This window comes from Mauremys reevesii, linkage group 9, assembly GCF_016161935.1.
Source record: "Mauremys reevesii isolate NIE-2019 linkage group 9, ASM1616193v1, whole genome shotgun sequence".
NCBI lineage: Eukaryota > Metazoa > Chordata > Testudines > Geoemydidae > Mauremys > Mauremys reevesii.
The window spans coordinates 100,400,113-100,418,262 of NC_052631.1; the positions used below are offsets into that span (position 1 = coordinate 100,400,113).

At 44.1% G+C, this 18,150-nt stretch overlaps 1 protein-coding gene and 1 long non-coding RNA gene across 5 annotated transcripts in view; one reads left to right on the forward strand and one right to left on the reverse strand.

The window, feature by feature from the left end:
* Positions 1–5,474: 5,474 nt before the first annotated feature.
* DOCK11 (dedicator of cytokinesis 11) overlaps positions 5,475–18,150 on the reverse strand; it is a 114,827-nt gene continuing 102,151 nt past the window's right edge. For all 4 annotated transcript variants that reach the window (XM_039488291.1, XM_039488292.1, XM_039488289.1 and 1 more), the window contains 2 exons: positions 16,799–16,937; positions 5,475–6,612 (listed from right to left, as the gene is read on the reverse strand). In XM_039488291.1, coding sequence (XP_039344225.1) covers positions 6,490–6,612; positions 16,799–16,937 — 262 coding nt within the window. In that variant the 3' untranslated portion in view covers positions 5,475–6,489. The remainder of the gene's footprint in view (positions 6,613–16,798; positions 16,938–18,150) is intronic.
* On the forward strand, positions 6,501–18,134 carry LOC120371884. Its single transcript, XR_005584632.1, has 3 exons — positions 6,501–6,627; positions 13,707–13,928; positions 18,106–18,134. It is a non-coding gene; the product is annotated as an uncharacterized LOC120371884 (long non-coding RNA).

Genomic DNA, 18,150 nt, shown 5'->3' on the forward strand with positions numbered 1-18,150 from the left:
TATTCATAAATGATCTGGAAAAAGGCATAAACAGTGAGGTGGCAAAATTTGCAGATGATACAAAACTACTCAAGACCGTTACGTTTCAAACAGACTGTGAAGAGCTACAAAAGGATCTCTCAAAACTGGGTGACTGGGCAACAAAATGGCAGATGAAATTCAATGTTGATAAATGCAAAGTAATGCACCTTAGAAAACATAATCCCAACTATAAATATAAAATGATGGGGTGTAAATTAACTGTTACCACTCAAGAAAGAGATCTTGGAGTCATTGTGGATAGTTCTCTGAAAACATCCACTCAATATGTAGTGGCAGTCAAAAAAACCCGAACAGAATTTTGGGAATCATTAAGAAAGGAATAGCTAATAAGACTGAAAATATCATATTGCCTCTATATAAATCCAAGGTACACCCACATTTTGAATACTGGTTCAGAAAAGGGTAACAAAAATTATTAGGGTTATGGTACAGCTTCCGTATGAGGAGAGATTAATAAGACTGGGACTTTTCAGCTTGGAAAAGAGACGACTAAGGGGGGATACAATAGAGGTCTATAAAGTCATGACTGGTGTGGAGAAAGTAAATAAGGAAGTGTTATTTACTCCTTATAACACAAGAACTAGGGGTTACCAAATGTAATTAGGCTGCAGATTTAAAACAAACAAAAGGAAGTATTTCTTCACACAACACGAAGCGAGCTTGTGTAATTCTTTGCCAGAGGATGTTGTGAAGGCCAAGACTATAATAGAGTTCAAAAAAGAACTAGATAAGTTCATGGAGGATAAGTCTGTCAATGGCTATTAGCCAGGATGTGCAGGGATGGTGTCCCTAGCCTCTGTTTGCCAGAAGCTGGGAATAGACAACGGGTTGGATCACTTGATGATTCCCTGTTAATTCCCTCTGGGGCACCTGGCATTGGCCACTGTTGGAAGACAAGTTACTGGGCTAACATGGACTTTTGGTCTGACTCAGTATGGTCGTTCTTATGATAGGGTCACAGGAGAAGGCCCTTTCTCATGTGGGTTGTCGTCTTACCAGTGGGACTATTTGCACGTATAAGGGCTACAAGAGATAGGCCCCCAGTTTGCAATGTGCTTTGGGATTCTTTGAGATTAAAGGTGCTATGTAGATTATAAAATACAGTAACTCCTCACTTAACGTCGTCCCGGTTAACATTGTTTCGTTGTTATGTTGCTGATCAATTAGGGAACACGCTTCGTTTAAAGTTGCGCAATGCTCCCTTATAACGTTGTTTGGCAGCCGCCTGCTTTGTCCACTGCTTGCAGGAAGAGCAGCCCATTGGAGCTAGCTGGTGGGGGCTTGGAACCAGGGTGGGCTGGAAGCCCCCCTACCAGCTCCCCGCTCCCCTAAGTTCCCTGTGCGGCAGCCACCCAGCAGGCTAGCAATTGCCAGCAGTTCAGGTGTCCCGCCCACCACTGCCATGTGCTGCTCCTGTCCTCTGCCTTGGAGCCTCCTGCTTGCTGTGCAGGGGATGGGGGGAAAGAGGGGTGCTGATGTAAGGGTGTTCCCTCCCGCCTCTCCTGTACCCCATCTTCATGGGGCAGGACAGGACAGGGCTCAGCACTGAGGGAGCTGCAGCTGCTGTCTCAACTTGCTGATCTACTTAAAATGACAGTGTACTTGGAGTGGGGTCAGTGTACTTAAAGGGGCAATGCGTCTCTCTCTCTCTCTCACACACACGTGCCCCCCCCCCGGCCCTTTGAAAAGTGGAGGGAGTGGTGTGCTCCAATGGGATGGTATCAGGGTGACCAGATGTCCCGATAAAATCGGGACTGTCCTGATATTTAACCCTTTGTCCTGTGTCCCGATCAATGTACGATTAGGATGCCGTTTGTCCCAATATTCAGGTAAAGAGGTGAGCGGGAGGGAGGCACTGACCCCGTGGGTTCTCCGGGGCTGGAGCACCCACAGGGAAAAATTGCAGCCAAGCTTCTCCCCTCCTCACTGCCTCCTCCCCCCAGAGCATGCCATAGCCTCACTCCTCCCCCACTCCAGTGCTTCCCACCGCCTAACAGCTGTTTGGCGGCACTTAGTGCTTTCCAGGAGGGAGGGGGAGGAGTGAGTATGTGGTGTGCTCAGGGGAGGAGGCGGAGAAGAGGCAGGGCAGGGATGGGGACTTGGGGGAAGGGGGTGGAATGGGGGCAGAGCGACAGCAGTGCAGGGTGGGAAGAGGTGGGGGGGTGGGCGAGCACCCACTCGGCAGAGGAGAAGGTGGCACCATAGGGGTGAGTGGCAGGCAGGGGGGTGAAGAGGTGAGCGGTAGGTGGGCGAGCAAGCGGGTGGGGAGGCGAGCAGTGGGTGGGGGACTGAGGAGGGACGCAGCAAGCCAGTGGCAGGCCAGGGGATGAGGAAGGGCACGGTGGGGAGGGGGCGGAACCTGGGGCAGAGCCTGGGAGGAGCAGGGATGGACTGTGGGTGGGACTGATGGCTCCCCAATGTGTCCTGATATATTAGTGTGGTGATCTGGTCACCCTAGATAGCATGGGTTCATCACGGTTTGTTTCTGCAGGGAACGTTTGCAGCCACTGCCATGCCTCTGTTGTGTCTCCTCCCTCCATTCGTGCTGCCTTGTAAAGCGCGAGGCTACATTAACAACAATGGGTTAACCCTTGAGGGCTCAGCCGAGTGCTAGTTCATCATTTAGCAGCAAAAACAACACCTTAGAGACTAACATTTATTTGGGCATAAGTTTTCGTGGGCTAGACCCCACTTCATCAGCTGCAAGGCATTCCCTGGGAAATATCCCACCCTCTGACGCCACCACCTCAACCAGACTTCACAATTATTATCGCTGTGTACAGTATTGTTTGTTTAAAACTTATTTTGTGTGTGTGTGTGTGGGGGGGGGGGTGTATATGTCTTTTGTCTGATGAAAAAAATTTCCCTGGAACCTAACCCCTGCTATTTACATTAATTCTTATGGGGAAATTGGATTAACATCATTTTGCTTACAGTAGCATTTTTCAGGAACATAACTGCACCATTAAGCGTGGAGTTACTGTACATCTGAAACTGTACTGTTTATGCTCAGGCTTCTAGAACATGTCAAACACATCAGAGTATAAACGTCCTCAATGTTCACCCTTTTCCATCTGCCTACATGTCCAATAAACATCTCTCCTACACTTCAAGTGGAAATTTAGGAAACTGAGCAATGTATGAGAAGAAATTTTGCGTTGCTTGAATCCAGATCAAATACCTCTTGCTGAAAAGTGTAATTCTGAAGTTAGTTGGCTTGAAAGCATTAGCTTCTAAGCTATCCTTAGAAATAGATAGAAGCCAGTGGTATGTTTCAGAGGGAAACATATTGATATTTGTTTCATAAGCATAATAATTCTGTTCCATGCAGGCATATAGATACACTCTCAAACAAAAGTGCTGACAGATATGTTATCTTCCTACATCTCCTTTTCCTTATTTATCTGGCCCACAACACAAAACATCAAAATGGGCCCCGATATTGTGAGAAGCTGAGTGCCCTCAATGCCCATTGACAGCATTCTACATCCTGCTCATTCTGACCCTAAGTGCGTGTTGTGTCCAGGGGTGGCTCCAGGCCCCAGCACGCCAAGCGCGTGCTTGGGGCGGCAAGCCGCGGGGGGCGCTCTGCCAGCGCCGCGAGGGCAGCAGGCAGGCTGCCTCCGGTGGTTTGCCTGCGGGGGGTCTGCTGTTCTCACGACTTCGGAGGACCTCCCGCAGGAATGCCTGCGGGAGGTCCGCCAAAGCCGCGGGACCAGCGGGCCCTCTGCGGGCAAACCGCCAGAGGCAGCCTGCCTGCCGTGCTTGGGGCGGCAAAATCCCTAGAGCCGCCCCTGGTTGTGTCTGCAGAATACGGAGCTGGGCACAAAATATTGTTTGCCTGCAAACAGTTGAGTGTTTGCATAATTACCTGTTTGTTCCTGCACATGTGTATGTTGCTGGCATAATATATATTGTTGAAAACTCTCTCCAGAATGTCAGCTGGGAACACTAGGAAGTATAAAGCGACCAGGAACAATCACGTTGTCATCACCAGGAACAGCATCAGCAATAACTATTAGCGTGGCTATGGCATTTGAGATAGCATCAGTGCATATAGCTTGGAAACTTCCTTGCTACATTGCTTTCTGTCCCTGTGTACCCAGAACATGTTTTCAGTACTGCTGGTTGCTTTTAATGGACAGATAAGGCCATTTATTGCAGTCACTGATAAATATCTTTATCTTTTCAAAGCATAATTTGGAATGGGCCCACTATCTGTCCTTAAACATTCTTGAAAGAAAGCTGATGACCAAGATGGTAATGACTATAACTAAATGTACTAATCTCTCTTCCTCTTTCTGTGAAACTAAATTTGGATCCTGGCTGGAACACAAGCACGTACAAGCAGAAACATGATCTGTTTGTGAAACAGGAGTTTCTATATTTTGCTTACTACTAAAAGTAATGGAACTCTCATAATCTCCTTCCCAGAACACTCTATTAATTTTCCACTGTCGTCATTCCAGGCTACCTGCCATGCTCCCTTGCAGGCAGACATGGAGTTGCAGGTGAGCCATTAGTTGATTTTCCCCTCACCCAGGGTATCAACAAGGCCAAACAGACCATAAGGTTAACAGAAAAGCCAACAGAGGACATGAACAAAACTTTCATTTCAACATCTCAGATGGGAGACTAGGTCATCCCTGGTCTACCTATCCCCACACCTGAGCCCAGTGCTCTCTCTACCCAGGCACTTCCCTCTGGGGGTCTCTCAGTTCCAGTCTCTGCACCTGATGTTAGGCCTCTTACCTCACTGGAGTAAGATCCCTCTCTGAAGTCAGAGGTCCATCCACAGCGACTCTTCTCCAGGGACAGCAGGTGATACTTTCCAGGTCAGGCTTCTGGCCACTGTCAAAGAGACTCCTGGCTGACACCAGATACTGTTGGGTGCTGGCTGACTGAATTCCTCCATATAGGAGGCTCCCCTTTCTAGGAGCACCTCTTATAGATTCAATATTTCAGTGGGTTCCCCAGAGAGCTCACCCTCTAGGCTCAGTTTCTCCTGGGAGCTCCTCCTCACAAGAGCTTCCTGTCACCCCTTGGACTATTCCCTTCGAACTGAGTTTAGGTAACTGTTATTAACTCATCAGCCACCTGGGCCAGTTATGGGAAGACTAGGACCTAGCTCCCCATAAAGGACAGCTACCATACATAGCGTGTGGACTATTTGCTATTTAATGACCACTTTTATTATGGAGATTAGAGGTTTAGCATGAGGTTTGTCACAAGGTGTAAAAAGTCTAGTTAATAAAAGTTATTTCAGTCCGAGAAAATTCCAGTGAAAAACCCATCTTTCTTTAAAATGGATCTTGCACAACATTAGAATTTTCTGAAAAGCGCTAAAGCACTTTAGACTCCCAGACCCACTTTAAGAAGGTCTCTAATTATTTATTTATCTCATACATAAAATGTAATAATTCCATCACACATGATCTTTCAAGGTTTATTCAGCTTCTAGCCCATGAATGATGAAGAGGAAGAGTATATAAACAAAGGATTATATTATCAGAGATCTTGCTTAGTCATAATGACTGTTCCTCAATCAGACAGTGTAAGAGAGGCAAAAGCCAGCAGAGGTAAGTCCCCTAGAGGCACAACAAGGATTCCTTTCAATTCACCTGACAAGAGTGTCTATTTGTGGACTATGTGGTGTCTGCATTAGGTGTTAATTGTGATATATGCAGGATTCAAACTAAGTAAGTCTACCTATTGTATAGTAATGCCTCTTGGTGCATAGGTAGCATATATAGCCTAAATCGCTTTCTAGGAGGCTGGATCTCTAGTGAGCAGGGACGGTTCTAGGGCTGGGCGAGCAGGGCTGTGGCCCTGGGTGACAGTTTCTAGGAAGTGCTGTACCACTGCACCACTCAGCCTTTTAAAAATACATTTCAGGCTTGACTGCTGCAGGATGGGGCAGTGAAAATGTTTTCCACCATGGCTGGCAAAACAGTTAGGGCCACTCCTGTTCATAAGTGCTCTGAGGGCAGATTGACTTCCACACCGATCTGCATACCCCATGCCCACGAGAGACTGGGAATTTAGCAGCAAATATTGCACAGGGGTAATTTCTATACACTGTACTCCACTTTCTACTTACAAAGCAGTTTTACACTTTATTATATTCCATTTTACAACTTTACAGACTACCATTACAATTTCAACTCATACTTACGCAATTCAATACATACTTTGATAAATGCCTTTCAGTGTACTGTATATATTTAACTAAAAAAGTACAAAACAAGCACAGTGGTGCAATTGTCCGGGCACTTTCAATGTTGCTCAGCAAAATAAGCGAGAACCCTGTTTGAAAGCATGTTAATTTTTTGGGGAAAAAAATACTGAATGTATACTAGTCACTCATTTGAATTTTAACATCCTTTGCACAGCTCCAAGTATTCCTGAGACATATCTGTAAAGTGTCACTTTTACTTGTAAATCTCTTTATATTTCGGCAGTGGATCTAAGCGAACCATAACCTCCGTCACCAGATGTTCCGCTGATTGCGCAAAAAACGTGTAAGGAGTCGTGCATCCAGGGAGAATGCATAGTATCTTCTTGGTACATCTAAACAAAAACAAGGTAGTAATTAAGTCACATTTCAACTCATTATTCACTCATGATATCACTATTTTAAAAGATACACAAAGCAAAAGTGGCATAGCATTACCCAATTTTGTCTTCAAAGCTGGATTGCAAAGGCAGCATAACAAAGAAATGAGAAAGAATGGTTATTCAGTAACTACAGCATGATACGTATATATTATTAGGTAGATTTCAGGAGACGAGACTGTTCAGCTTAAAGACAGGCAAGACTCTTTCTAAGAATTCCTTACTGCTATACCTGTATATTTTAACAATAGCTCAGAACAAATGTTATTTTAGTGGCAATCAGGAATGTTTTACCAAAGAACAGAAAGCTGCTTGTGGAAGATGTTGTTCAACCAAAATCAATATTGTATAGTATGATCTGATGACCTATACACATGACCTAGAAATCAATCTTCATTATACTGCAGCATTTACTTAAAAATGTACAAAATGAAAACACACACAGCTCCAGAAACTGATATTTCTCAGTCTGATTTCAGTAGATTTAGCTTTATAGCCTTGCAGACTTCTCTAGTTTAGAAAATAAACCTAAATTCTGTGACGCAAATGTCAGGATGAGCGGTAAATACAAATACAGATAGGAACCCACTTGCTTGTACAACCTGATGGTAGAAAGATTCTAGGTGCTCAGATCCCATTTAAATAGGTGGGAGTTCTGAGCCTTCCCTGCAGAAGCAAACTGACCCTTTGCTGAGAATGGATGTCAGTGCCGGGTGGTGAATATAGCATAGTTGCAGGTATAGAGATGAAGAGACTGGTTTTGGTACTCTCAGAGAGCATGGCTGTAGAGCTGGGTCAATAATGGATTTACTGGCAATTTTGAAAGAAGTCAAAATTGTTTAGAGTGAAAATGAAAATTTTCAGAGGATTCAAAAGTAAAAATTTGTTTAGAGTTGAATAAAATGTTTTGTTTAGATTGTGAGCATTTTTTTGAATTTTAAAAATATAATTAAAGGAAGATTCTGAATGAAAAGTCTGTTTCAAACCAAAAAAATAAAACCCCTTTCCCCCACTAAAAAACAATTTGGCAAAATCAACACCAATTCATAAATGTTTGTGTCATCAATCTTGCATTTATTGCCAGAAAAGTCAGGGCACGGTGGGAACTACAACATACTACCTATCTGCTGGACCCTGATTTCAACGAGCTCCTCCTTGGGTAGGTTATTGGGGGCTTAGTGTACCTTCTGTGGGGCACTGGTAAGACAAAGGAATTACTCTGGATTTACACTGATGGAACTGAGCTCAGAATCTGGCCCATTTTGGGCCATCTAGCACTGTGCTTCTTTCTGTGGTGCCCTGTGTCCTCTAATTGCAGTTCCCCATCTACTTTTGCTTCTACCCTTCTCTTCCCCATCTCTCTCTCTTGCAGCTTCCCGTCCCTTCACTATCTTGAGTAACCTGGAAGTGGGTCTCAGGGGGGCATCTAGTGGGTTGCCCTTCTCCCTCCTATATCAAAATAGCATACAATATTTGTTTGTTGGCTGATTTTTAAAAACATATAGCAAACAATTTTTTTAAATTTAAATTGGGCCTCTAAACTAACCCAATTTTCTCCTCTGTGTTTAACCAAGGAACTTTGCAGAAGAGTTTCATTATGGTAAAACTGGTAAAGATGTTTTATTGCTATTAAATGCACAGAAGATTCAAAGCCGACCATTATCTACATCTAATAAGTAAGACAAACATGAAGATCAGTTTTGTATATATGAAGTCTTGGGCTATTCATTCTATACAATGCAAAATGTGGACCCTTCATTAATGAAAACTAATATTCTTAGCTAGCACTTAACCTGAAAATAGTAGATAATGCATTAATACAGGGGTAGGCAACCTGCGGCACGCGTGCCGAAGGTGGCACACGAGCTGATTTTCAGTGGCACTCACACTGCCCGGGTCCTGGCCACTGGTCCAGAGGACTCTGCATTTTAATTTAATTTTAAATGAAACTTCTTAAACATTTTAAAAACCTTATTTACTTTACATACAACAATAGTTTAGTTATATATTATAGACTTATAGAAAGAGACCTTCTGAGAACGTTAAAATATGTTACTGGCACACGAAACCTTAAATTAGAGTGAATAAATGAAGACTCGGCACAGCACTTCTGAAAGGTTGCCGACCCCTGCATTAATATGTTGTCCCATTCATCAAAGAGAACAAGATGGTGGATTTTTAAATGTGTTCAGATAATAGGGAGTTTATTAACAATGCGTCTCTGTTCTAAGAGCCCCTTACCCGCTGTGATGCTAAGGCGTGGTACTGCCTGATTTGTTTTCGATTTGAATATTGCAGAATTAAAAAACCCTCAAATTCTGGCAGCTGCATGTAAATTCAATAGCTTAGTCAGGCTTACTTGCAAAAGGAGTGGAAGTAAGCAGGTGCAACTCCTGTGAACTTTTCTGGCCAAAATTTAGCAGTGAAGTAAACAGGGTTATAATATGTGGCGAAAACACAGCAGGGGGCAGGTAGCAGAAAAAGCAACTGACTAGAAGATGTAAGATAAAGCAGACACCCCCCCTCCTTAATACCTTCCTCTTCCCCAACACTCCCTGGGCCAAATTCAGCCGCAGCACAAGAGAGGGAAACTCCCACTGACTCGAACCAACCAACCAACCAACCAAAAAAACAACCAACATTACATCCACTTGGTTTGCAAATGCCAAATAGATGCAAGTTATACTTTGCCACTTACATACATTTTCCTATCAATTTACACAACTGTTTGTGTCACCAATGAATTTGATGAAATATTTTTCAAGAGTAAAATGGTACAGTTATAGAAATGAAGGGAACTGTTTAATCAAACAAAAATCATTATATATTGTGTGCAGACCCTCCCCCAGACTATTTTAATGTAAAATAATTTCGATTTCACATGTTCATTTGAAATTATACTGTATATAGTATTCTAACTTGTGAGAGATGAAATTAGTGTGCATAACATGACTAGGAAATTCTGAGAACATCTTGTTCAATCAGAAGTTACGAACACTTGGAAACACATAGTACAAACACAACTATTCATTTTAGACACCTGGTACTGTAGCTTTGTTATATTAACTTTCTTTTATAAATTAAAGATATGATCCCAAAAGTAGAGAGATCAGTTTGAAGAGCCAACTGACCTCTGATTTCATACCATGTTAATGGATGGTACAAGTTATTTTTCTGCGTCTGTTAACCCTATGCTATTATTGATCATAGATTACATCTGTACAACACCTTTCACCCAGAAGATTCCCAAAGTGTGATTATAGTGCACGTATATCTAATGGTATAACACCCACTTCACTCCCTCCTTGGTTTTACATGCTGTTTAACACATACACTGCTGTTTAGGCCAGGAAGCAGAAACCATCAGAAAAATGAGGGAAGGAATTTATATAGGCAAGATGTAACTAATCAAGTTGCCAGCAAGCCAAGACTTATTACTGTACTCTTGCAAAAACTGCCGGAGTTCTTCATGCCTATACATGGCTAGGATCCTAGTTATTTGCATCTGTGAAGGCTTCACCCTAAAGCACGGTATGTGGCAACTCCACAATGAGGCACAGGCTCAAAACAAACTCAGAGGTTAGAGTTCCACCTACTGAATCATCCACGCTTCCATATTCAGGGGCTTGGGTTTTCATATGCAGTTAAATAATGAAAGAAAAATTTGAGCCTGTTTTCAAGCACAAAGAAAAAATCCCATTTAAGTCCCTGACACACAATATAGCCATGTTTGGGTTGCAGACTGGGAGCATGTGTAATTCTGTGGACAAATTAATGATAGGAAAGTATGGGAGGTGTCATTTCATTTGTAAAAGTCTACAGGATCATAATTTCAAAAGTGTCACCCTCTACAGCATGACAGGGAGGACTTGCTACCCCCCACCCTCAGGGCCAGATTAAGGTTATGAGGGGCCTAAGTATGAATTACAAAGTCATCAAACATTCTTCTACATACATATTTACATATTATTTATTTATGTAAAATTAACAAGTTTATTCTACTCTCACGACACGCAATTCTTCAAACAGATACTTCTGAGTAAGAGGTAGCACGAGGGATGCTACGCTGTCCTTCTCCTGGGCCTCCTTCCTCCTAGGTAGTGGAGTGCTTGTCTGTATGAGGATGAACACTGCAACATTCCCATCCTGCTCACCTCTTTCCACCTGGTGCGTCTACCCTCAGCTCTCCACAGTGCAAAGCCAAGCCCTGCAGGTGTTTCCTCCAAGCACACCACATACCCTATCTCACTCTGACTGCAGCATGGGAGGCAGCCAGCTTTTATTATGTAAAAGAAAACCACTTAGGTGTAAAATCCACTGAAGTAGAGGAAGGAGTAGTGGGAAAATTACATTGGGTGGCATTGTATTTTAGGCTGTCTTGGTCTGGAAGCTGCCTCCCAGTGTTGCACTGGCTGAGGACAATGAATTACAGTTTTCACATTGAACCCAAATGTTATTTGTGGGATGATACCCAGTTTGCATAGTTAATCTCCAGTGATTCACCATATCAGGCCATTCTGTCACCAAGCTCTTCCACAATTAGAATCATAGATAGAATCATAGGACTGGAAGGGACCTTGAGAGGTCGTCTAGTCCAGTCCCCTGCACTCATGGCAGGACTAAGTATTATCTATTCTAGAATGTGTGATCAGCAGCTCTAACACGAGGTTTTTTAAGCATGAGTTCTGTGTGCATCAGCCCTCTATGGTTTGCATTTGTTTGTTTTAAGCTTTCTGTAAGAAAAAGGTAACAGCTAGAAGTGACAGATCTTTAGATGGTTGTCCAGTCATAATATTTAGCACTTCTGTACTATGTTAGCTCTTCAAAATCACTATACAAACATTAAACAAACTTAATCTAAAGCCTTTCAGCTTTTGAATGACTTGGAGTTGACAAAACAGAGCTATTCCCTGTTGTGTTCTCTGCCTCCCTGAACAAAAAGACTTCATTGAAAATCAGCATCTTAAAAAAACCAGTAAGGATCTTTCAAAAGAACAGTCCAACCAAGGCTGCTGTAGTGACACCTTTGTTACATCAGGTCTGGTGTTTAAGGATGGGAGAATGAAGGGAGAGCTTGCTGTTTCGTTTGCAGGTGTAAATCAAGCAGACCTTGCTTATTTTTTTCCCCTAAGTCCTCAGAGTTTAGGGGAGGAAAGTGAATGAGATTCTGCTTATACCAGGTGTGAAAAAGCAGAAGGAACCAAAATCTATTCTTGTGCAAAAATCTGTCCTCCCTGAAGTCAATAAGGCTACACAGGTGTAACTATCAGCAGGAACTGGTCTGTGTTCTCATTCCCTTCTCAAATCACATTCCGGGCTCACCCAACATTTTCCAGTTGGGAAAGAAGTTAGTTTGAGTTGGGGCAGAAAAATGAGGACTAACTTCAGGTTTATTTAGCTTTAAGTTTTTGGAATGAAACTCAAAAGAAATCAAATATGAGGTACTTTTATGATGGATTGGAAGGCTAGAGAACCAGCAAATGGACAGAACCTGCCTTTAGCCTATTCAGCCAGTCTTTCTATCATAGCCTACTAAGAAGTGGATTTAAAATCCTTGAGGGAGCAGGGAGGGAGAAACTTACAACATTGTGTGTTGAGCTTCCTCCAGTCATTTTGCAACCCCTTAAAAGTACAAAGATGCATTGGCCTGTGGAACTAGGCTGAGCATGAGGAAAGAACTTGGTTCCCTGTGCATCCCAGTACAGAAAAATACACCAAAGAAAAACATTGGATTTCTTTGATTTTTTTAGTACAGTTCAATACAGTATTGAACACAGTGCATCATACAGCTGAAGCCCCTTGATGGAAAATACTGTAAAAGTTAAAGGACTGGTATCCAGAATGGGATGTTTTGTTTTGTTTTCCTACACATGTGTGGGAGTTTGTTCCTTATACCTGGGAGGGGCAATAGTTCAGGCTGGAGCTGGATAGAGTGTGTGCAGGTTCTGTGCAAGCTTCCCACCCTACTGCTCTGGTACTGCCTCTTCCCCTGCCACCCCCTTGCTCTGCCCCCCACAGGCACTCACCATTGTCCAGAAACGGGATCCAGCAGACACAGAAGGTGATGGCACTAGGACCCAGGATGCAGCATTCTGGAGCTGCCTGCCAGCCTCAGCCAAGGAGAGGGTCAGAGGGAGACTCTTCCCTCCCTGACAGCTAAGCAGAGCTCCAGAGAAATCATGGGTGGAGAGGCAATGCCTGCTCAAACGACACCCACAGCTGGCACAGGTTCCCATGGTAACCGGATTTTTAGTGTCCAGTCATCAGTGTTAACCAGATCCCTGGCAGCGTGTTCCTACAGCGCGGGGCAATGCAGACTGCCAGCCCAGCTGAGCTCCTTCCAAGCCACAGGGGGCTGCTTTGCCTTTCCTTTGCAAGCTCGCTCCCCCTCACCTGGCCCCGGCTCTGCCCCCTGCCTGACCAGTAGAGCCTAAAAATAGGAGGGCCTAAGGCTACCGCCTTATTAGCTTACTGGTTAATGCAGCCCTGCCCACCCCCCACTTCCAGCTTGAAGGCCTCTGGTTGGTGGGAATTTTGGTAATAGAATGTCATCAGAAGTGGGTCAAGTTGGGTATGATTCCCCTTCTGCCACCAACACAATGGTACCAAACATGACAAAACTAGAACAATTATCAAGCTGTATATTTGACAAAATGTTTTCAAAAAATCAATGTTTCTGTAATTATACTTTACCACAGGCATGGGAAACATGCAGCCCTCACAACGTTATACTGTGGCCCTTGACTGACAGTACCGTGTTACCAGTTAATGTTCAAACATGGCACCTGAATCATTTTTTTAATGTTACAGATTACTGTAAATAGACGGAGTGCATCAAGTTGATTTGCCATCATTGGGGGAAAAAAAGCAGTTCAGTGGTATTATCAGCTTTGCTTATTTTGCCAAAAGAGTTATAATGAGGCACTGATTAAGACATCAGAATCCATCTGCAAACAGTATGCATATAGTTATATAACATACATTACATACAATCCCAAAGTAATTTATTAGAAAATCCTTGTTTTTACTTTGGTCTTGATAATTTTTAGGTATCAATGGGGAGACAAAGAGTAACAACTAGGAGCCGAATCTTTGGAGGATACCACCACTGAGGATCTGATTACACATAACGCTTGTGGCACCTTACATGCTCTAAGAAATGCACACAAAGTGAATATGGCAAGGTTGGAGAGAAAGTACATCAAGCAACAGGAAAATTGATGGGATAAGTGCCAGCTGTGGGCAAGAATTGCCTTATACTAAGTCCCAAGGTATGTGTTTAGATAAGAACACCTGCTTCTTCTGTGGTTAGCCCAAAGGCATTCATTATTCAGTTTCAACATGAGAGACATGGCATTATGAAGCTGTTGCCATGCATGGTTCAGTGAAGTTTCTTCGTAGCTCTCATGAAGAGGCTGACACTAAAATTATCTTGCATGCCATCAATGCCACAAAGAGAGGTGCAACTGAACTCCATGTGTTTGCACAAGACTCAGATGTTCTAGTGCTCTCTGTGCAATTGAGACGGAATGCACGCCATACTCATAACTTGCTGATCACTAATATCATGGTAAAATGCGTGTAGCACCATTAGGTGTAAAGTTATGAACATAAGCTGACATCATGACTGAAGTGTGTTTCCCAACTAAGTCTGAGGAGGGGCTAACCCTGTTTCTCTAAAACAATGGGCAAGCCGATGCCCCAGCCAGATGTCAAGAAAGCTGATGGGACCTCATGTATCCAGTGACCATTCTTTGTCAAGAAAAGGGGACTTGGACATAGAGATCTGCATCTTAGCAAAAAACAGCTGGAGGTCTCCTTCCTCCATCAGACCTCCATCTCCTGGTTCTCAGCTGGAAATGTTTTTCAAGGGGGGGGGGTACTGAAATTATAAAAAGGAGGAGCAAACACCCCAAGAGACCGCTTCCTCTCTCCCTCCCATCCATTTCACTCTTTGCACCTGAGAAGACAAAAGAAGCAGCCGTTGGTCTCCGGGGAAGGGGCCCTGACTGGAAGAGTTTGGTCAGTAACACTCTTGGAAGCATGTGGTAAGAAATTTTGCTTTGAATCTAATATAGTTTGTTAAGCTAGGCACTATAAAATGTTATCTTTATTTTTCTAGTAATCATTTTGACTTTTATGCCTCATTCCTTGTACTCACTTAAAATCTCTCTTTATAATTAATAAACTTGTTTTACTGTTTTACCTAATCCACTGTGTTTATCTTAAAGTGTCTGAGTAACTATTTAAGATAATAAGCTAGTGTATATTATTCCCTTAAAGGAATAATGGACTTAATACATTTGAACTGTCCAGGAGAGGGCTGGGTGGCATAGGACATACATTTATGAGGGGAAATCTGCGATTGGGAATATGATGGGGTCACGTGGCAGAAGTAACCGAAGTGTGGTGGAAGTTTGCAGTCACACACAGACACACAAGGGGTGGCTGGAAGGCTGTGAGCAGCCCAGGTGGGAGCTACAGCAGCAAGACACGGGAAGGCACCGAAGGTTACAGGGCAATGATGAGAGAGCCCCTCACTGATCGGATTGCACCGTGGTATGTCACAGAGATGCTACCCAAGACTTTCAGAAGATTCTGTTTTTGTGCCTGCTGCTGAGGAGCAGAATTGCAGGGTATCCCTCAGAGACCTGTTTCTATCACTCTAACCATTAAAAGCTGCCACTCTGCCAGGTCTCCACGCCCTTTCAGAATGTGACACTACTGGAGGTTGGCTGGAAAGACCAAATTATCTTACTGGAAGGCTTTTGTTTCAGCCTCCAAAGACTCTATCCTGGCTCTGGAGGTGCTTGGAAGAGCTGAGACAGTCACTGATGACGTCATAAGTACACTGGAGGTGTTTACATGCCGAGATTGCCATTTGAAGACCAACATTATGACACTTGCCAACATTACATTGGTAGACGTTTTCCAAGAGGCAGGCAGACAAAGCAAAACTGCCACTGAGAAGGGGTGCTGTCTAGAGGACAAATTATCAAGCAATGGAATGGCTCTGGGATGATCAAACATATCCAAAACTACCATCCCCTATCAAGCATGAAGAGGTGTTGGAGGATGGACTGATCACACTAATCATGTGTGAAATAAAATGTGCTGCCCAATCAATCCTTCAGCTAATCAAATGCTCGTGCGCAAAGACCAGATGCTCACCACCATGCAAATGTTTAGCTAGCAGCCTTCCCTGTACAGAGAAGTCCAAGTGTGATGTGGACGAGAATCAGTGTGACAATGGGTCTAGCAGTGATGCCTGTATAAGAAGGTTGTAAGCCAGAGGCCCAAGGGGAGTCTCTCTCCAGACTGGGAGAGAGCATGGCCTGGCTTCCTGCAGGAAGGGCACTGGGAGTGAGGCAGGGCTGGGGACAGGCCAGAGGAGCAGGGGAGCTCCAGGCTGGCAACTCCCCAGGCTGCAGGGCCTGGTCCAAGGCCCACGGAGGTACTGGGAGGCAGAGGAAGGCAGCAGGTCTGAATCCCCTTGCCTGTGATGAGTGGCTTTTACACTGCAGTCTGCCCCAGGGAGCAGGGGCTTGGTGATGACTGGCAGGAGCCCAGACTGAGGCAAGGTGGGGATTAGAGGGTTGGAGGTTTCCCAGAGAAGGGAGACCCCTAGAGACTGGTGGGGGTATTGCCAGGGGGCAGCCCCCGGGTAAAGGGACACTGGGTCCGGGACGGACACGGGGGCCAGCGGCAGCGGGACACCAGCCTGCAGAGGTGCTCCGAGGGCTGTAGAGCTAATTTCCTGAGACGACCAGCAGGAGGCGCCACAGGGGTGAGTCGTCCCACGCTTACAGAATATAATAGTTCTAGGTTTGCCATGTCTGGTACAACTGTGTGCATGGAAGAAAGGGTTTGCAAATGATACCCAGCTTGACCCATTTCTGAAGATATTGTATTATCAAAATTCCCACCAACTAGAGGACCGGGAGCTGGCCACTGCAGGGGAGGAGGAAAAGGCGGGAGTGAGTCCCTCCACTGAAATGATTCTGTAGAATTTTGAGAGTCAGATGACCCCTCTCTTACCTTCCTATCACTAAGTTGCCCATGGAATGTGATTTCACTACATTGTGCTCGCAGACTAGAGATAATATTTCAGCATAGTTTTTGGAGTCTCTTTAATACATGCCTGTTCATGGATGATGTCGGAAAGCTCTTTCACCATGTCTCTGAAGTTTGATTTTAGTCCTTCATGGTACTCTACTTGGTCCTCCTTAATGAGCTGCTCATTGAGTTCCAGAGCAAGTCCACAGGCCTGTATAAAATTCCTGGGGATGAAAGAAATAGGCCCTGGGCATTATTGTTTCTCATTCACATTTGCAGATTGGAGCCAAAAAAACAAACGGATGTGTGCGACTTTGTTTACAAATTCACCCCATGGGCAAGCACAAGGCAACATCTAATCAAAAAAGCAGCCCACAGGTTCTCTCTTGGGTGGCCCTGAGCAAAAAAGGATGTTTGTAGTCTATTCCTGTCTGTTACTGTTACTCTTGGATTAAGTTCTCTTTCACATAACCACTTCTCCCCTGTCTGAGGCTGTGGTGAAATAACTGTGTGCGTCTGACTTTCAAAGGCTGTTATGAAAAGGATAGAGCTGCTGGGACCACAAGATTGCGCAGCAGGGTTAGGGGTACAAGATGTCTTCCCTCCTTCTTTCGTGGCAACCATAAGTGTCCGGCACTACTTCCCAGGGGTGCCCAGTGCCCCAAAGGGGACAGGAAAGCAGAGTCCACAGCCTGCTCCCCCTGTGCATTGGTCAGCTGTGTGGGGTGAGCAGCAGCAGGCGAGCAGGCTGGGTGTGCCTCATTGCTCCCGGAGGAATTCTGGATACCAAAGGCAGACTAGTAGGAAGGAGGAGAGAGGGCAGGACAAAAGTGGGGGAAACCTACAATGGCCCTAACTGAATGGAGGACAGGAAGTTAGCTAGTTAATATATTTAGTTATCTCTTGGGAGGCACAGAGTTGGGCACAATTCTAAGACCACAGAAAAAATGACAGGATAGATTGGCAGGTAGGTAGGTAGATAGATTGATAGACAGACAGATGCAAGACAAATTCTTGTTTGAAATCAAATATCTTTGCAAAAGTAGCAATGGAAGCGAGAATAATGGAACCACATGGACAGTAAATGGATTTATTTAAATATTTTAAAAGTTCTTTCCAGTTTGACAGCCCCCCTAGAAAAGTCTCTCTTGAAAGATCAGGACATGAACCATAATTTAAAAAAAATAACAAACACACACACACAAAGTCTTTGGGTTTTAGCAAGACATTTCCCCTTTTAAAAAACAGTTTTGTCTAGGTGTTGAGACTGGGCACCTGATAGCACATGAAAGCTCTAGCTTTAAAAACAGAGTCAGCTTCAGTGTGCAGCAACTGCTGGTGTATTATTTATTAATTATTACCATTATTATTGTTTTGTGTTATTTATTGTAGCCCCAAGTGCCCTAGTCATGAACCAGGATTCCATTGTGCTACACG